At 42.6% G+C, this 20,638-nt stretch overlaps 2 protein-coding genes across 3 annotated transcripts in view; both read right to left on the bottom strand.

Annotated features, from left to right (window-relative positions):
• Window positions 1-2,119: 2,119 nt before the first annotated feature.
• On the bottom strand, window positions 2,120-6,102 carry LOC128449640 (kazrin-A). Its single transcript, XM_053432916.1, has 6 exons — window positions 5,967-6,102; window positions 5,350-5,581; window positions 4,983-5,084; window positions 4,392-4,558; window positions 3,713-3,809; window positions 2,120-2,904 (listed from the first exon to the last, which is right to left on the bottom strand). The coding sequence occupies exons 2-6, from the start codon at window positions 5,560-5,562 to the stop codon at window positions 2,743-2,745; spliced, it is 741 nt and encodes a 246-aa protein (XP_053288891.1). The 5' UTR covers window positions 5,563-5,581; window positions 5,967-6,102; the 3' UTR covers window positions 2,120-2,742.
• Window positions 6,103-7,326: 1,224 nt separating this feature from the next.
• Window positions 7,327-20,638, bottom strand: part of kaznb (kazrin, periplakin interacting protein b) — a 98,170-nt gene continuing 84,858 nt past the window's right edge. For both annotated transcript variants that reach the window (XM_053432896.1, XM_053432905.1), the window contains 6 exons: window positions 15,483-15,674; window positions 13,463-13,599; window positions 11,756-11,926; window positions 10,346-10,526; window positions 10,031-10,164; window positions 7,327-9,001 (listed from right to left, as the gene is read on the bottom strand). In XM_053432896.1, coding sequence (XP_053288871.1) covers window positions 8,831-9,001; window positions 10,031-10,164; window positions 10,346-10,526; window positions 11,756-11,926; window positions 13,463-13,599; window positions 15,483-15,674 — 986 coding nt within the window. In that variant the 3' untranslated portion in view covers window positions 7,327-8,830. The remainder of the gene's footprint in view (window positions 9,002-10,030; window positions 10,165-10,345; window positions 10,527-11,755; window positions 11,927-13,462; window positions 13,600-15,482; window positions 15,675-20,638) is intronic.

Raw genomic sequence — 20,638 nt, 5'->3', positions numbered from 1 at the left:
GGGACATCCTGTGTATGTTCTACTACCCAAATGTATGTCTACCTCCAGTTGATGTTAGCGGATGTTAGTGACTACCAGTGTATGTTAGGGACATATCTTCAGTTGTGTACATGCGTTCTGAAGTGTGTAATGTTTCTTTATGGTCTGGTGCAGGGCTTGTCCATGGATCCCCAGATCGCTGAGCATCCTGCTGGTGGATGGTGAAGGAAACCCAATGCATTCAACAACATCCTCCCAGGGTACTGTCAATTCTAAGAATTAGTCAACGTGCAGGGTGTTGGACCAGAGTATCAGGTCTGGTCTAAGAGTGGTGATAACAATATGTGATGGGACTGTAAGCCGCTGGCCCACGTCCACCAACATTTCCCAGTCTCTGACTTGCTCTATCTGACCACACCTAGCCGGTGGAGGAGACCCTCTCTGTCCTTGTTCCCCTTGATGTTTGGATGGCAAGGCATTGGTAGCAGTTCTGTTTGTTTTAGGTCCTGCTGCAAGGCTCCTAGTTGTGTCTCCACTGCTGAGCCACATGTAAAACAACTAGAACTGTTACATATTTAACTAAGGCCTGATTATCCAGAGTGGGACAATATAAAATTGTCATCTTGTATAATTATGTCACACAAATCACAGCAATTTTCTGTTTATTGAACCCGATTGTGTGCGACGTTATTCCAAAGTTTTACTTGCTACTTTTAAACAATCGCTTTCCTCTATTAAATTATGGGGAATGATCAAATACGTTGGTCTGGTTTGAATAACGAGATGACAAGACGTTTGTAATCAATTGTACATTTTTTAAAGTATTTTATATACATTCCTACTGTAATGAGTTTTTTTATTGTCTCATTGTTCTGTCTCATCCTTGGCTCCCCATTCATTTGTGAAGCACTTTGAACTGCACTAACCTGTATGAAATGTGCTATATAGATAAAGTTCGAATGATTAATTGATTGAATGTAAACATAGAATAATAGATATTTCCGATGAGTGGTATTCAACCTGTGTAAAGTGAGTAGTAAATATCTGAATACACTGACATGTGTTTTTAAATCTCTACAAAATAACCAATAAACAGTTTGTTTGTGTAGTTTCTTTTTCCACTGAAACACGTGTTTTGTCCCAAATTGATACAATTAAGAGGCGCTGCTGTAGCAAACCCGGTCTTGTACAAATACACAATTTACAAAATCATCATAAAGAAATAACTTAAGTCTCAGCAGATAAAGTTTTTATTGTGTGAACACAGATTTGACTGTAGCTGGAAAATAATGAGCAGGTAAACACTGTACAATATGACAGTTGACAATAATTCCACCTGTATTGTTGGTGTGTACGTTAAAAAAACACTGTGAGAGGAGGAGAAATAGTGCTCGTCCTACTAACCCCAGTTCACAGTGACCATCCCTAGAGTTCCTTCTCTCTGTCTACAGGTTTGAACTGGTCTGATCTTCCCGCTGTTGGTGAACGTTGTAGACACCCAAAAAGTTGTAGAAAAACCAGTTAGACACAACCTGGATTGGCCTCAGGGATGTAGCTGCACACAGTGGGACATTTCATATGTGTGTTCTCATGCACAGGATCAGCAAAGTTTACACATCTGTGTTTTATAAAACATGATGAAACTGTACAAAAGATTCAATTCTCCCATTAAGATATATAACAGCACTGTTCTTTTCTGCAGTGCTTACACAGTATTAACACAACCTCCCTCTGTAGTTTACACACTTTCAAAACCCACCATTCAACTGGATCGCTTTCTACATATCACCACGGATGAGTCTTGTTAGTAATTTATATTCAATTAACAACCAAAACGTCTTCCTCGCAGTTCTTTAATTAACTGAATGTAACAATGGGAGAAGAGAGATTTTAAAAGGACAGTTTGAACTTTAAAGATTGTCCCGTGTGCTAGAATCTGCTGTTCCATAGAAACTTTACGTCTTGATAGTATTGATGACAAATCAATGTCTGCAATCAAAATATCTTATTGTTGTTTTAAAATATGTAGATCTATCTGTTACAGTACTAACAATAATGATACTATTTAATAATAATAATTTCATTTTATAATACTTCATAACAATTGTGATGACGAACTTGCAGAGGGGGGGGGGGGGGGGGGGGGTCACAGAGAGGTAGAGGACCGGATTTGAGCCAGAAACTCTGGCTCAAACATCTCGCCCGTAGACGCAGAGAGCTGCTGACATGACACAGTCCTCGGAAGATAAACGGGGATATGTACAGTGTCTCTGCTGTGAGAGCATATTATAATGTCTGCTTCTCTACCTAAGGCATAATTCTTCATTTAATATGTGAACAAAAAAGGGCTGAGCTGTTGAAAATAGTTGACTGCAACCAGAGAAGTGCCGTGAAGATATATATAAATATGAGACCTATTTCATGTAAGGCATCAAAGGAGAAAAACACTGTACAGCTATACAGTTATTATCAACATTACAGTTTTTTCTACAGTCATAATATGAAAGTAATTTGGAAATTCAGTTGAAAACAGAACTTTATGTTCCCAAAGTGATTCCTCTCTTTTATATTTACAACAACATGTGTCTGTTCGGGGGGGAATGTGTGATTTCTATGCAGGCCAAAATGATTTGAATAATTAAATGATGTGTTAATACGCTACACGACAACTGCCTCTGAAGTGCTGAGCGTAGGTTTCTCTCAGTAGTAAACGAGCATAGCACGACAACAATGTAAACAATGATGAGCATTTCCATGGCGGGGTCAGACGTTTGTGATTTCCACGCCCTTGTAGGTGTGCATGGGGCTGCCTCTGGCCCGAGGAACAGCCTGAACCCTGGCCTCTCTGGGCAGAGACCCACAGCTGCCGTGGAAGCCCAGGCTCCGCTCCACCGAGTGGTTGTTTGCACGTAACCTCAGCGGACTCTGGGAAAAATGAGAAGATATGAAGCGCAAAATGTAGATGTGCTTATTCTTAAGAATGTGACATTGTCCTCGTTTAAAACATCTCCTCTTTACTTTTTTTCACTCGTATGATTAAGTAAAGCTGTCCAATAAAAATGGCCAGATGTGGTACAGTTTAAGATGCAGATCATGCAATCTCCATGTCCTCGGTTTGTATCCGGCTGGCGACCTTTGGTGCATGTCAACCCCGTCCCTCTCCCCCTCATTTCCTGTCAGCTGTACTGTCCATTATCTGACCGAGGCAAGAATGTCCCCAAGACACAAGTCCAATAAACACTTATTCCATGAGGGGCGTTTTAGTATCTTCTACATTTTTATTGTTTCTTGATCCAAATAAAAATAAAAACACAATGTCGAAGAGGAGATTGCTGCTTTTTTTTTTTTTGCAGCAATGAAATACATTGTTATAGAATTTCCTAGATCAAATATTTCATTGTCAATACGGATCTTTAAAATAGTTATATTTGAGCTTACTATGATAATAGACTTAATGGTTAATTTATTGCAGTATGTGGTGTGCATGCTTTTACAATGTGGCTGTGAAACATTATGAATAATCAGTGAGAATCACTACCATGCCAGGAAAGGTCACTGAAAGGCCGTTGTTCACATAACCATGGAAAATATGTGACGTTTTACAACTACTCAACTACTGAGCCACATTCATGACTTTTGTTTGTTTGCTCGACAGCCCTGCTGTTGTTAAAACCAGATGTGATTGTATTTTATACTGCGAAGTGGATACAATATTATTCCAGTCGTGTGATACCTTCCCAGTTCTTCTCATGGAGGCCCTCTCCTCAGCGAAGCGGTTAACAGCCACAGGAGAAGAAGAACCGATGACTTCGTTGGACTGCTCTGAATTGCTGTAAAAACAAAGGCATCACAAGATGTTTTGTTTACTGTAAATGTGATTATTTCTCCGTTTGTTTCACGCTTTGTCACATTTCACAACCCTGAGGTCTTATCTCATCCTTCCTGTTTAGGTAGAATGTTTTCAAGTTATAATTACCTTCGCCAAGGATGTGATGTCTTCTGCCCTGTCTGTCTGTTTGTTATTTTGATTGTTTGTGAGCGAAACACAAAATTACACAAAAACAATTGAGCGGATTAACGAGGAACTTGTTGGAAGGATGTGGTGAGGGTCAGGGAGGAACCCACTGAGCTTTGGTCTGATTCTGGCTCCGGGGGCAGATCCAGGATTCCTCTTTTTTCCCCCCTATTTCTTAAACATCGCTTGATAGGGTGTTTCCTTTTTTTACATTTTCACCACTTTCCCAGGAAATAAATCACGGATCTCGACGAGAGAAATCGTTTATATTTAGGGAACGGATTTCTATAACCGTGCAATTTGGTGCAGCTTGATTGAATTGGAGGAGACTGTTGTGCCTTGGCGGAGGTACTGCGTGTGCTCGGTGGTAATTTGTGTAGAGCAGATTTTGATTCACCTGTGATGAACAGCGAGGGATTTCATCTCTTCATACAGGTGCCGATGCAGCATGTGCTTGTTGCCGGGGATGCACAGGGCTTTGGCCATGGCGTCAGTGTCGAAGGAGGGATCCAGAGCCAGCACAGCCCCGTTAATCCCTTTACCTTGAAGATTGTCTGCAAACTCCTGAGGAGCAAAAAGCAGAGGCCCTTCAGATGCTTTCTATAGTCATGCAAGTAGTCAGGAGGGTGCAAAGGTCAAATTTAATAGCATGTAAAGAGAAACCACAGTCATGATGGGGCTTTAAAACAAATAGATGTTTGTCCCTGTGGGGCAGAAATTGTGTTTTGGATTGTAGAGCTACATGTTTATGTCAAAGTAGAGGACACCGAAGCCAGAAAAACACATGTGTAGTATTTTGCTGTGTTTATTTGTGCGAAACCTGTGTTTTTTTCTGTGTATTTCTTTCGGCTGCGGTGAAGCAACAAAGCAACAGAGCTATCATTATGTCCGCGGGAGACCAAGAAACACAAACTGTGCGGGATCTGGTTCCAATCTGCGCTGGAAAACTCCCGAGCAAAGGGAAGACCGCCGCTGACCTCCCACCCACCTTGAGGTCTATGTCTCTGATCCACTTCATTACTCGGTGACATGTCCAAACAATGGGATCCCAGTCCTGGTGCTCACATTTTGCCCGTCGTGCCTGCAGGGCCTGCGAAAACACAACACACCGATATATACAGAAGCGCTAATGTGGCAGGGGCCAAGCACAACACGGAGAGAGGTCAGGAAAGGATGATGGCCTGCTGAGATAATGCAGCACCAACAGCTTCTGTGTGCCTCAAGCTATGGTGGATGATAATGAAAATCACATGCAGGGCATCAGTGGGGCTGAGTTAAAGCCATTGAGGAATGAATACTCCAAAAGAAAAAGACTACTCAGTGTCAGTAGTAAAAATGCTGGTTTATAGTCTCACCTCTTTATCAAAGCTGAGAATCTGCAGCAGCTGGATCGCCAGCAGAAGGCTTGTCTGGTGGAACTGGTCCCCGATGTTGAGGAACCTCTCCAGGTCCCTGCGGCTCAGAGAGTTCAGCACTCGTCCGTCCACTAAGTTACTCTGGAAGGTCTGAGAGTATTGAGGCAGGCCCACGTCACTCAGCCAGGAGGTGGACACCCAGTGATGATCCATCTCAGAGGCTTTCGACAGTCTACAGGAGGATTAGAGACCAACGACACACTTTATTAGCAGCGGTGGAAAATGTTCAGATTATTTACTTCAGTAATTGTACCAATATTACAAAAATTTAAAATTGAATAGCACAAGATCCTAAATATTACTTAAAAGTATAATTAAGTAATTTCTGTTTCACTATGAAAAGTAGAAGCCCGCGTAATGCAAAAATAGTGTATAACCCATTGGTTGTTATAATATTATATATTAAGTTACTGGCTTCTCTTTTACTGGTAATTGAAGTAGATCTAATTCTTATCATTCTATACACTGTCAATCTACATTAATAGATCACACCTCATGTTTTGTTTTTTTTGTTCTGATTCTTATTCTGTCGAGTTTTCCTTTAGCCTGCTGCTCACCCCTGATCCCCCTCCGCTCTTCTGTAATCCTCGATGGCCAGTCTCAGCTTCCTGCGATGGAGGAGGTTACTGACTCCCAGACCCAGCTCTAAATCCTCATCTGTCAATCCCAGCAGCACCTAAAGAGCAGAGGTCCAAACTTCCATCAAGCCTGAGTGCAACCACTTCCTACAAACAGCCGAAGAAGAACCACTTGGACCAGATGTTTACCTTGCCACTCTTGATATTTTCAGAGCAGGCTCGGATGTACATGGGCATCCCCATGACGACCTCCATCCAGGCCTGGACTGCACCTGCCCTCCACAGCGACATGCACGTGGTGCGCGTGAGCTCCGCCTGCTGGAGGCGGTCGAGCTGCTCCTCGCCGTCAGACAGGCTCTGCTGTGTGAGGCTGTCAGAGTCTGGATTGGTTCGGGAGAGGTTAAGGTGTGGCATACAGGAGGAGTTCAGGGTCAGAGGGAAATCAAAACAAAAGACTCATCTGGAGACAGTTTGACATTAAAGTATCAGAGGATTTTAGAGTGGGAAATTTCTACTCCACCTCCAAACACGATATCGGTTTAGATGCTACACTAAAATAACTCAATAAGTTTTGTTGTCGCTCGAGTCAGCTGCATGAAAACCTTTTCCTTCATCCAATTTTGATATTCACCGGGTTGAAATTGCACACATGGCCACTAGATGGAGCCAAAACTATTCAGTTGAATTTCACTAGTTACAAATAGCTATATAATAAGTGATAATAAGTAATAAACATAACACAAATGAGTGCATCGTAATTTTAAATTGTGTCAAATCAGTTAAATGTAACCCACAAGTTTATTGTGTAATTGGATGTAGTTGTTTAGTCCAGGTCTACAACTACAGTATCATCGTTTAATAAAAGTTAAAATACTTGTTACTATCTTGATGATTATGAAGGGACTTAAGACCATTAGGGTAATGTATTAGAGACACAGGGATTATTCATAAAACATCATGCTCCCGCCCATTACCCACCTATCTCAAAAATAGGGAAACACTGATTCATACTGAACCGACAAATCCAGGATGAACTCTGTGTGTTTACCTGATTCGTCCCCACATGCTGACAACAAATGCTGCATGCAAAGTCCACCATCTCTCATAAGACTTTCCAAGAAAGAAAAAACGAGACCATTTTTTTTTCTCCAATGGACCTGAGTGACATGAATAATCCCCAGGGAGCAGAAACAGACAGCTGGTAATCACAGATGAGGAGTTACTCACTGGCAGGAAGGGGGTTTGCCATTAGAAATGGCAGGAGGAGAGGGAGAGACACGTTAGACTGCACACAAGAACAAGATTACTCATGGAACAGAAAAAGGTCACGTCGGATGTATTCAGTTACTAGTTTTATTTTTAAAATAAGATTTCATTTCAATTATGATTCATTTTTCGAAAAAACGCTAAAACCTCCTCGACATCTGGCCGCAGCAGCTGCAGCAGATAAATATCTGAAGTCGCCTCTTGTTTGTGTCTTTTTTTTTTTCTCTTTTAAATAAAATACTTCAATAGATAGAATCTTTTTATGCAACATCTCCTTAATTACAAAGCATTCGACAGAGAATCGTTGTAGAGCCACATTTGCGAGAAATGAGGAGGAATTCTACAAAAAAGAAACAGTAACAGAAAAAATAAAATAAACAGAAAACAAAGGGGCCGTGCATTCAAAATGCAGGGAGAGAGAAGTTGGTACAGGGAGGAGAAGGCAACACAGGAGCAACACAGGAGTGTGGAGATTATTAAATCTGATCGGTCATGAATGGACATTTTCCTGGAAGCGACACACAGGGATCATGCAGGTGTTTAATGCACATTCCACTGGTATCGACACGTTAGTTAGTTCTCAGTGAGACGTGTGTGTCAGACATAAAACAATGTTATGAGGCTAGTGCTAACAGTGACACAGTGATATGCAGATTCTTTCAGAGATGAGACGTTTTAGCTTTGGCACTTGCACTTGACAGCAGGCGAGAGGTTTGCCTGGATATTATATTAATTTCTTATATTTCTTTGTGCATGTCCATTTAAGTCATATTTGATGGAAGTCTGACTCTGAAACCCTAATTAGCAGTCCGTAAAGAAGGATGTATATATTTGTTTTAATCTTAAATGGTTGAGGTATCATTATCAGCAAATACCATGGGCCAATATTTATAACAGGAATATGATGACGATCCTGTCACAGCAACACCCCTCAAACAAAGTGCTGTATTTTCACATCAATAATTAAATTTGGCCAATGAAAGATCCATCATTTTCAGGTCAATCAGCTAATATCTCTTCTGTCGTAGTAAAAAAATGGGCTGAATAAAATTGGGAATAAGAAGAAACATAGAAATCAGTGTTGCAAAGCATGATAAAAGCAACTGTAAAGTAACAAAAGCCAAATGACATTTACAGTAAAAACACTAGTGTCACAATCACTCCTATGTACATATGAACAGCAGTCCTTCAAGTCTCCAGTTATAAAAAACATAAAACATTACGCCATTTGGAAGATAATACAGCATAAACAAGTCTACACATCATAATAACCCCATGTACTGTATATATTTATAAGCATGTAAACATATATACATATGCATACATGTACATCTATAAATATATATCTAATTTACAAACACAATTTAAGGATAATATACTGTACATATAGAATAGCAGTCTCTTTAAGGGATTCTCTTTTAAAATTTACCCCATTCCCCCCCCCACCCCTCGACAAACTGAACACACAGTTAAAGCCAAGTGGATATCCACACATTAACACACACACGCACACACACACACACGCACGCACGCACACAAACACACACGCACACACACTCACGCTTACACACACAGTATCACCAGTCGGCATCCTCCTCTATGTAATAATCAGGGGTGGCTGTACCATCAAACAGGCCGGGGTCCAGTGACTTGCGCTGCTTTCCCCGAGCGAACACGCGCGACAGAGATCCCAGAGTCATCTTCTCCTTCTTCTTCTTACGCTTCTGGTCCTCCAGGTCCTCCATGGACTGCAGCAAGCAGAGGACACTCAGGTTAGTCCTCTCACACGGCCCAGGTAGAGCAGCAGTTTGACATTTTGTTTATTTGTTGGATGTAAAGTCTGATGAGGTTGATGTGTGTTTCATGTCTGTATGGTAAAAAGACTAAAGACTAAATCTGCTGACTTGCACCTCTAATGTTCAGGAATCAACATCATATCTTATTTGTTTCATCCACGCAAAAACTGAGCTGTAAAAAATGTTTTGGTTTTATAAAGGTTATGAGCTGAACTCTCCTGGTTGGATGCAGCGTCTCCGTGGTTTGACTGCCATCAACCCCTGAACATTTAACTTTACATTTCAGTTTTTGTTAAGCGTAAAACTATTAAGATATAACGATTCATAACAAGTTAATTTGTGAACTTTAAAAGGTGGTGGGTGGTTAATTTGATCACCTTTTGACACCATAGAACCGAGATGAAAACGACTAATATAAAATTACACTGTCCATTGGGTTTCATTGGGAAGGACTTCTCACACTGTATATAATAATTGACGACAAGTATCCGATTCCTCCCGTCTTGTGCTTTTCATTAGGAGCCGGACTCTGAGCAGTAGCCGCGGTATCGAGGTCCCGCAAATCCGATCAGAAAAATGTATGGGGATTATTTATGGGGACACCATGGATTATTTAGGATTTATGACCTATACTGCAGCCAGCCAGCAGGAGGCGACCAAGATAGTCTGGCTTCTCTTTTGGTGAGCTGCCACCATGTCGTCCATCTTTACACGCAGTCTATGTTTGATACACACAGGTCCACGGTTTCCCTCTTCATATTTAACAGACATGAGAGACACATCAAGCTCTCGGCAAGAAATCCAAAACACAACTTCAAACTACTGCTTTAAAGTGACTTTGAATGCAATAAAACAACACCACCTCCACCACCACCACCAAGCAGGCAGGCTGACACCCAGCAGGAGGACAGGACAGAGGGACGGACACAGACAGGAGAAGGAGGGGTGATAACTTGGTGAAGGGGGCCAGGCAGCTCTTACATTGCAGAGGGAGTGGGTCCGGTGCCGAGGTGAGTTGATGTCGCTGGGCGTGGACGAGCGGTCCCCGTCGGCTGCTGAGGCGTCAGAGATGACCGAGGGCTGGCGAGAGTGACAGGGGCTGATCCTGACCACAGCTGGAGGCGCGAACCCCCCCAAGACACACACACACACACACACACACACACACACAAATTGAAAAATTCCTGCAGTTAGTATGAGAAACCTCGAGGGAACCCTCTGTTAGTGTGCCGGCTCTGTAAATGCAACACCGAAGCAGCTTAGACACTGAGAGGCCGAGCGGAAAAGAGAGCCTACCCTGTCTGTCCGTGGTGTGACCGTGGTAGAGCGTCTGTTGGCTCTGTCGGATGGCGGCGGTGAGCGGCAGGTCGGCCTGCATCACCCACTCCTGACTGCCGTTCACCACGGGCTCCGTCGGCATGGCCAGCGAGTGTCTCTTCGGTACGTCTTTTGTCAGGGTGGCCAGAGACTGCTTCGCCTGGGAAACACAAGAGACACAGCACATGGTGAGCTCTGGTACAGAAACATTTCCACGTTGATGGTAAATCATTTGAGGTTATTCAGAATCGATTGTGGTTTTTCTATTCCTCTGTTTCCTCTAATGAGTATTGAGCACGACCTTATAGGAATATTGATTTTGCACAAATGATGTGAGGAGTTCTCCTTTTTTTCTCTCTGCTGAATCTACTAAGAAAATCTCATAAGATATTTATAAAATGCAATAAGTAAAATATGAAAACTCACACAGATAGACGCATAGTTTCAATCTTTTAATTAAAGGTAAAATATATTTCTCCTTCTTGGCTTAGATGTATTTTCTTCCATGCGTTATGAAAAGCACTGTGTTACCTTTGCGATTGACAGTTAAATAAATAGTAATAAACTCTTCTCGTCTTTTATCACAGAGACTCACACAAGTATTGTAAACATGAAAGTGTACACCCACACACGTGTGCACACTGCCGTTCAGCTGGATGTGGAATGAAGAAAGCAATTCTCTATATTTACAATAAACTCTGTGCACTAGATGACACATTCATTAAGATTCAACAGAGTCGTGGTGTCTGAAACTATTAAGACACAAACCAACACAACCTTGGTTTACAATTTTTCAAGGGATTTGTTTTCAACAAAAAAACATTGTCTAACATTATTAAACGGGCAGAAGGTCCCTTTTCTGATATAGTGGAAAGGAATATGTGAACTCAATAACCCCCCCTCCCTTTAATTCACAAAATCCAGATCATAGCCAGATCCTTTTCATAAAGATTTCAGCATTATTTCTTGATACGTTGACAAAAGTGTTGAAAAACGGCCACAATGTTAAACAAAGTGAAAAATAGATCCGCCCGTGATCTGTAGCAAAACACCATTTAGGTCAGGCACTGATGAGACAAATGTGTGACTCAGCTCGATGTGAGGGTCAGTGCAGAGGGAGGAGAGTCCGAACCAGCAGCACATAAAAACAAGTTTCTTTCTCCTCATCCCAGAGAGGAGGTGAATGCTTTGGGAGCTGGATGGGACGAGGATGTACTCGAGCGGATTACACTGCATGTGTGCACACACCGATATGACAGGATTACCAACTGACACCTTGTTTGCAGTCATGCCACACACACACAGATAAATAATGCTGAGGTGATACGAGTCTGCTTGAAAGCATTCAACAGTGTGTGTGACCGTGTGTCCACAGGCAGCCGGACTCACCATGGTGAGCTCGGCCTCCAGCTCTTTGATCCTGTTCTCCTTCATGTCCATCTGAGAGCGCAGGATGTTGGCCTGCTCCGTGGCCTCCTTGGTCTGTCTCCTCAGGTCCCACTTCTCCCTCTCCAGCATGTCTTTCTCCTTCGCCAGGACCTTCACTGCGTCCTCGCTTTCCTGGACACACACACACACACAAACACACACACACATTCTTGGTGGTCAGAAACCTGAGCTCGTCTCCTCTGAACCATATGCAGGATTAAAAAAGCCTCATTTATACACTTGAATGATCAAAGATGCTTAATATGAGCTGTGTTTGAATACTGAGTTTTATTTAAAGTTAGTTCTCTTGTTGCAAAAATCCATCACATTTCAAAAGTAGTTTCTGACAAACTGTTCCCAGTACGTCCCCATTGGACTCGCTTTTCATCGGTTCCCATTATTAAACAATGTGTTTCTAATCAGGCATTTTCACAGGGAATAAAATGACAATAGTCCCAGAAAGCTTTACCGAGCAGGGTTATCTAAACTTTACAACACAAATATTTAGTATTTAGGGCAAATCTGATATATCGTATTAATTCAGCTGACACACAAAACACACACAGACACATCATATTTATATATGTATATTTATACTTCATCTATTCCAAAACTTGCATTTTATGTTGGAAACATGGTGTAACCTAGCCTGGATGCCAGACGAATTTAGCCCCGCCCACAACATTTTGGTCGGGCAGTTCGGTCTGGAGTCGCTCCATTGGGAAAAAATTATGGGGCGTGTTTCAACTGACCAGGAAGTAAAATTCCTCTTCGCTCAATTGGATAGACCTACAACCAATCAGAGCAACGTAGTATGTGACGTATGCTATGCTATAAAGCCGTGCAGCGATCTACTGGATCAACGGGTGATATTATTAGCGCTGCCCGGCGGTTCAGCGTCGCTTCAGCGTCCGTTGTGAACAGCCAAGCGCCGGGGCGATAGGGATTAGCGCGGTGCTCTGGCGTCGCCTCCACGTTCTGTGTTCCTCTTTCAAAATGAATGCGCTGTCGATGTCTTCGAAAACAGACTCAATGGCAGCATCTACACATCTCAGCTCGCCAGCGGCAGGCATGTTTGTTGAAAACGAATTCAACCCGAGGGCACTGTGATGACGTGGTTGATTACGTTACCGTTGATCATCTGTCAATCATCGTATAAAGCCCGCCCTGACAATCTGATTGGCCCGGTCCGGCCATAATTTTTTCCCAATGGAGCGACCCCAGACCGAACTGCCCGACCAAATCTGTTGTGGGCGGGGCTAAGTTCGTCTGGCATCCAGGCTAGGTGTAACCATGAGAAAACATAAGTCGTGACTAAAGACGGCCTAGATACGTAATAATAAAAGGTTTATAACGAAGTACAATGTATTTGTATGCAAATAATTCAAATTTATGTAAAATATAATTTCTCTTGGTTTGAACATTTTGGATAATGTAAGTGAACAAAATATATAACATAGGTCTGGTTAATTATTAATGATGAAATATTGCATAGTATATCTTTCTTATGGGAAATACATAGTATAGAGTTCTCATAATGACTTCATACATGTCTTTGTTATTTCTATACGGACATTCCTCATGATTTACCAACTTAACTTAAACACCAACAACGTTACATCTGGATAGAGTGATATTGATGAACCGGCTGCTCGGTGTGTGTGTTACCTTTCGGTGCTGGTCGTAGTTGCGAATGAATTCTCGTAGCTGCTCCTCTCGGCTCTCCAGTGTTGTGTACAGCTGCTGCATCTGACTCACCAGGTCGGCCTTCTCCCCTTTTAGACGCTTACGGTCAGCTTTCATAGCTGCAACACAAACACACACTTTCACCACATGCACGTGGGTACGAAGGAGAACCTTAACAGAGAACTTCACTGTCCAACACGACAGAACCAGACCAACAAGTCAGTGAGAGTTGGACGTGGACCACTCAGACACAAAGCTTTGTAGTTGCAGCAGCGAGCCACTAGGTGCCACTGTGCCTTCTGTTAATGAGCAGCAGAAGCTGGTGGTGGTGTGTGTTTTTTTCTGTTTTCACCCAGAAATGGCCTGAAGAAAATGATGTAATCATCTCAAAAGATAAGTGCCACTTATTCCTTCACACATGAAACCGTTTCGGTCGGCATGTGCACCCTCTGATGGCTCATCCGTGACGAGACAGATTGGATCAGATCTCTTTTAACTTCATTCTCCCACAGAGAAACCTCAACGGCGATGATGCAACCATGGGGGCTCTGTGCAGGTGAAAAAAAAACAAAAAACTAAACCACACCGGTATTCTCCTCCTTGTTTGAGCTGAGGAGGAAGAGACGAGTCTGGGCCCTGTACTTTTCATAGCTGCACACGAATGTCACTCAACGAGCGTTCCTGCTGTCAACATCCAGAGACTCCGTGTTACACACTCCACATTCAAACCTGTTCTGCAGCAGTTGCACGGAGCAGATTACAAGCTGGCAGTTGAACACCTGTATTTCTCCAAGCACAGGAGAGAAGCAGGCGAGGAAACAGTGGAGTTTTCAGTTTCCCCCTAAATCAATGCAGGACTGACATTTTTTTTACCCCTGTCCCAACTGTTGGATTGCGTAAGAGCTTCATTTGTTTTCACACAACATGGAACAAACCAATATTACACAATCAGCAGCGCATTCCAGGTCACATCTATACCACATTAATATACGACACTAACAATTCTGTATCTGTGAGTTTTGGATATTAATTAAAAATGAGGCGAATCTGGAATTTGCTTTGCTGCTAGTCTGGGGCGACGCCCATTTCTGAGACGGCACAATGTCGAAACACGTGCACGTAAACTCCGCCTGACGTCTCCGCTCACCAAACCTCTGGGTGCACATTCTTTCAGACCTTTGACGAAACTGAGTTACATTCACATGTCAGAGGTGGAGCTCAAAACAGGACTTCAGGGAACAGGGAGCTAAAGATTTAAACCAAAACTGTGAATTTTTACGATGATGACATATTGTTTTTTATTTGGTGCAGATAATTATGCTGTTTAACATGTGTAAAAAGCAAATCTCTTTAATTTACAAGAAAATGTACTGGGGTCCACAGCAGCTTCTATTCAGATTCACTTTAAAGACAATATTTTTAAACCTGAATCATGCACAAATTCTATGACTTATGTAGATTTAGTTCAATTGCAACATATTCCTGCCTGATTTATATGTTCACATGAGTTACACTTCCAGCTAAAAGCTTGGACAGCTGCTGGAAAGAAGAAGGGAGTGTGCTGCTTATTTAAGTACATTGACTTTGTTACATTACTTAAGCACATTTTTCATTTATCTGTATTTTACTGGAGTAGATTTGCTCTCGGATACTTTTTTTGAACTTTAACTCCACAACATATTTCAGCATGTATCTGTACTTTCTACTCCACGACGACAGGTAACATTAGGCTCCGCCTCCTGTAGCAGCTGCACTCACTGGTGAAGAAACACCTGTAATGGATTCCGAGGAGGCCGAGACTCGGTGACTGTTGCAATAGGGACTAGGCTACAATCTTGAAAAGTACTTTGAATATATTTAAAAGCAAGTAGTTACCTATATTTGAGTAGAAAACGTAATGCAGCACTTTTCATTTTACTCAAGTACATATCTGCTTATGTATCTGTGTTTATTAGTGAAGTGAATTGTTTGAGCACTTCCTCCCCCGCTGTTTTCCCCTGACCTTGTAAGGCCTCTTTGGCTCGGTCCAGCTCCTGCTCCTTGTCGCCCAGCTGCACGCGGAGCTCGGTGGCTGAGAGCAGATTAGAGGAGCAGCCGCCCTGCGTGTCCTCCAGGTCCTTACTCAACATGTCCTTCATTTGCCTGAGCAGGTGGACCTCCTCCTGAAGCTGGGCGACCTCCTCGCGCAACAACACTGAGGGGGAGAGAGAGAGAGAGAAGAGAGTTAGGGAATTTGGAGTATGCGGCAGAGGAGGAATGTAGAAGGTAAATCGACAAGAGGATTCAAATCAGAGAAGATGAAAAAGTGTGGGAAATGGAGGTGTGCAGGCAGCAGGAAAGGGAGGAAGTCATATCGAATTGCTGGATTTAAGGGGATGGGTGAGACGATAAAGTAAATTTCTAAAATATAAGCTTCAAGCTACATGCCAAACCCCCACGAGACTCACAGCCCCCCCTAACATGTGGCTGCAGGTGTTGTGTAAATTCAGATATATGCTGAATGACATTCTCAGGGCTGGAACCGGGGAGAGGGTAGTGGGTAAGTGAGAGACAGCGGCCTGATAAGACCTAATCAATTATCAGCAACAACAACACTTGAGCCACACTCCTCTGTGCTGTGTTTTCTATCTGCTCTGAAACGCCTCCCGAGCCTCAGGGGGAAAAAACATGCGAGCAAACAGGAGCTGGAAACGAAGGAGAGGACGCGGTGAACTGAAGTGTGAACTAATGAACAGAGGCCGGTCGACACGTCTGCCCCGACAGAGGACAGGGAAAATGAAAAGGATGAGAGGAGTTTAGGTTTTTAGTCCAGTCAGGGAGATCCACAGCAACGACACCGGAACAGTGTGTCGTAATGATTTATACAGCACATATAAAGGTAGAAGGTCTGTTACAGATGGACACACTTTTTTCATTAGAGCAGGGAAGAACACGAGCAGTCAAAAGTTTAAAGTCCATGTTTGTAAATTTGGGGTGTTGTGTGATCCCAAGGGATGGGCCAAATACATTAGCATGACACAGAAATAAAAAATGTGTGTGTGTGTGTGTGTGTGTGTGTGTGTGTGTGTGTGTGTGTGTGTGTGTGTGTGTGTGTGTGTGTGTGTGTTTGTGTGTTTGTGTATGAAGTCATTGTGTTTATGAGAGAATGAACAATTTGGAGCCAAAGAGACGCTGGGATCGTGTAACGAGTGTCTCCCGCTGCATTCTGGTGTTTTATGGATTAAACAAATTAGGAAAATTCACTTTAAAAAACATTAGACAGATGAACCGATAATGAAAATTTAGTTGCACTTCAAAATTTGAATGCTTTTAAAATCTGTGCGTGCGTGTGGGAATTTTATAATAAAAAACAGTAATAGTATTCTTTGGAAGCTGCAATGTTAAGTGCAAAAAAGAGAAAACTGTTGGATAGATAAAAACTGATGTCCAAAATTTCTTTTCATAGCAGCCGCAGGGATGTAAATGTAATTACTGGCCAGGAGGTAGTCACATAAATAATTGGCAAATTATACCAAATATTTTGCTGTAGACAATATTCAGATCATGCTCTGGTGTTTAATTATAAGTTTTCAAAAAATATACTCATTGTTATTTATTCATTCGTTTTTATGTTCATTATTGTGTATCACTCAATTCAGTATTTCAGCAAAGCATGTTCACCTGCTATCACTTACCAAGAAGCACAAATTATCACCATAGACTGTATAAAAAATAAAGCCGATTAAGAAGTGCTTAAAACTGCAATACTACAACAGCACCAGCAGGGGTTGGCTCCAAAAATGTCCCTGGTGCTATAGACTGCCTTTCATCAGTCAAGTTGCACTTCACACCCCTGTAAGTCCAGACTGATGATACACATGTGCTGGTTATCAGATGTAGTTTCAACGTGGGCACCAAAGATTAGTGTCACCAATTCAGGATCAGACCAAATAGGAAATATTGTCAACATCTGTTCCTGTATTGTAGCACTGAATAATGGCTTTTATTTTATTGTGATGTTATTGATCCTCATAATTTAATAATCTTACCATTGACTCCATTTTTGCCAAATTTGAAGACGTCCCCTCGAGGTGTTGAGATATCAGCTCCACCAGAATGTCACGGAGGGACAACATATAAATATAAAGCCTCGGGACACAGCTGTAGAGGCACGGAGGCAATTTGTATGCTGATCCCTATACCACTAAAGTAAACTATGTCAAATGTAGGTGTGAGTGTGAGGAAGTACGTTGTGTGCAAGGTTTAGGGCAAGCACAGCGACACACTGGGTGCTTGCACGCGTGTCTCAGAGAGCAGGAGACAGAAGGTCTCCGCAGGCCTGCAGCCAGACGTTCGGGGCTGCTGCAGCTCCGATAAGAGACGAAGGGACAGTCCATCGGTCTCTGTCCAAACACGTGAAAGCTCCACGTAGCATGTGACAAAAATAGTTTATTTCCCAGAGAGAGAAATCTTTCAGCGCCTTCTTGCAACCCAAATCCGCTTATTCATCGGTTTACCTATAGGCTCTCCTATATTTGTCACAGGGAGCTCAGCTGCTGCTTTTGATGCTGCTGGACAGAAGTGTGCGTTTTTGAGAGTCTTTGTTGTGCTTGGCTTAGTCTCCAACTCCAAACAGGACAGGACAGCTGCACTCGCTGGGAAGTGACAGTCGATCTTACTCCTGGTTTTACGGCAGCTCTGTCGAGCAATTCAGTAACTCATATTTTCCTGGAACATTTATGAAGGTGCTGTATATGAGAACGCAAATGTCCAAGTGAGTTGCTCCCGACATTTTCCAAAAACTTTTTCTGCCAGGCCCGTAATACAATTTCTGGAAAGTGTCCGAGTGAGCCCATTTGAGAATACAGCAGGAAAACGTCCAGAAGAATTCACAGTGAGCAATTGAGTGTGTTGACGACATTTTTAGCAAACAGAGAGAATTCAAATATACAGATGATATAGACGTGTCCTTCAAGTAAAAGAAGGCATCAAAATTATCCCCATGGAAAGATTTTGTGATTCCTGTATGTTCTACTCAGGCACGTACCCTTGCCTGATTGCTATACAGACATTTTCCTGTTGTTGTGAACATGGTTGACTTTATTTGTTTTTCATTTGTAAAAGACAAACTCCATAAAATGCCCAGACACCATTTTTCCAGGTATTTCCCAGAGTTCATGCCTGAAAACGTCTTTAGCTGCTCAAAATAAACAGTCAAACATCTTTCTCTGGTTTTCTGGAGGTGAAATCCCAGCGAAGAAAAAAACCTCACAAGATCTCCCAATCTTCTCCGACTATGTTCTCATTTCACATCTAAGAAAACGCGTGAAGGGACACAGATAGAAGAGCTGCTTCACTGCCCACTAGTTTGAGTTTGAGCAGCAGCGAGAGAACTGACAGACACGAGACGTCCTCCTGTACTGTGGATAGTCTACCTCCACACACACACACACTGTTTCATGGAATCTACAAAAGGCAAATTGAATTGACAGGAGTCATATAAACCCTGCACGCTCCCCCAGCTCTAAACCTTGAGTGGCTGTGCAGTGAGCCTGGCCAAGCTATTAGAGTCCGCCCACACAAGGAGAGCACCGCACTCGTCCTCCTCCTCAGCAGTGGCCCATTCAATTAACTGCTCGTCCAAGGCTCCCATTAGAGTGTCCATCAAAGCCAGACAGGAGCGGGTCAACACACACACAGACACACACACACACACACAGACACACACACTGATGATTAGGCTTGAGAGAAAGCAGAGGCTCAGTTCTCTGCTCGCAGGTTAAGTAAGGCCTGGTAATGTGTGAGAGAGAGATTGGTGGTCAAAGGGCTGAACCCGTCTCCTCTCAACAATGGCCAGGATTAATAAGGCCCCATTTATACACTCCAATGATCAAATATGCTTAATATGAGCTGTGTTTGAACAGCGAACTTTATTCAAAGTTTTTTCTCTTGTCGCAATTTAAAAGTAGTTTTCTGACTAACTATTCTCAGCACGTCCACTACCGTTTTGATCGTTTAACAGTTAGAGTGGTTTCACAGCAAATTAACTGACAAGCTCCTGAAAAGCTTTTCAGAGCAGGTTTGACCTAAACTCCACCAAAGTTTAGATCTGCTTAGATATAGTGAAAGTTTCAGTCGATGAAATATTACAAACAAAAAACCTGCAGATAGTTTTTGGCCAAGTGATTTAGATTTTTTTTCCACCCCTCCATTAAAAGAGAGCTGTACCTTCTGAAGCATTGAAAAGAGTCAGGGACTCACTAATGACTACTTGTATTATGGATTCTCAAATTATCTACTTGCCATCTAGTCTAAGCTGACATATTAAAATGTCAAGTACTTTGCAACCAAGCTAAAAAATATCCACCCATCCATCATCTATACCACTTATCCTCCAGGGTTGCGTGGGGGATAGAGCCCAGGCGTGCGTCATCCTACCATACAGAGACGAACAACCATTCACATTCAAACCTATAGTCGATTAATAGTTTACAATGAACCAAACCACAATCTGCATGTTTTGGGATTGTGTGGGAGGCAGCTGCACTGGCCAGGGAAAACCCACCAAGAGAACCTGCAAACTCCTGACATGAAGAGCCCAGACCAGTACTGTGCAGGGACAGTGCAAACCACTGCACCCAAATATTCCTTCTGTAATCATAAGAAACAGAAAAGCTGCTCCTCTGGTATTCAACTTCTCCAAGTTTACCCAAACATCACCCTTTCTCTGTTCACCACTGTTACTTCTCTCACCGGGTTCAAGGCTCTGGTGCCGGCCTACAGGGCAGAGAAGGAAACAGTACCTTCCTCCATCATAACCACGAACCAAAGTCTACACCCCAGCCGGGCATTGTGCTCCTCTGCCTTGGGGGACATAGAGCTGTCCTTTCACTCAAAGGACATATGGCTCATGTCTGTCAAGGCTCTTCTCAGTTTGGCGCCACAGCTCTGAAAGAGGCTGCACACTGACACCGGCCAGTTTGACATCATGGGCTTAAAACCCAATTTTCAGACAACAATCTAAACAGCTCTTACATGCAACGACTAATGGCTTTTCAATTAAATACATGAATTCATCTTTAGACACTCATATTAACTAAACCTGCTTTTAGTCATTAAAATAATACAGCTCTTTCTTCAGTGTTGTCTAGAGTGCACTGTAAGTATTGTGTGCACAAA

Source organism: Pleuronectes platessa, chromosome 2 (genome assembly GCF_947347685.1).
Source record: "Pleuronectes platessa chromosome 2, fPlePla1.1, whole genome shotgun sequence".
Classification (NCBI taxonomy): Eukaryota; Metazoa; Chordata; class Actinopteri; order Pleuronectiformes; family Pleuronectidae; genus Pleuronectes; species Pleuronectes platessa.
This window is presented reverse-complemented; position numbering and strand designations above follow the sequence as displayed.

Bases quoted from the DNA above. Each gene is read 5' to 3' on its own strand.
- LOC128449640 (XM_053432916.1), bottom strand. From the start codon at position 5,562: ATGGATCATCACTGGGTGTCCACCTCCTGGCTGAGTGACGTGGGCCTG. The intron at 5,085-5,349 runs GTGAGACTATAA...GTGTTTTCGCAG, and splicing joins TTCTCAGCTTTGATAAAGAG to GCCCTGCAGGCACGACGGGC. The intron at 4,559-4,982 runs GTGGGTGGGAGG...TTTGCTCCTCAG, and splicing joins TCAGAGACATAGACCTCAAG to GAGTTTGCAGACAATCTTCA.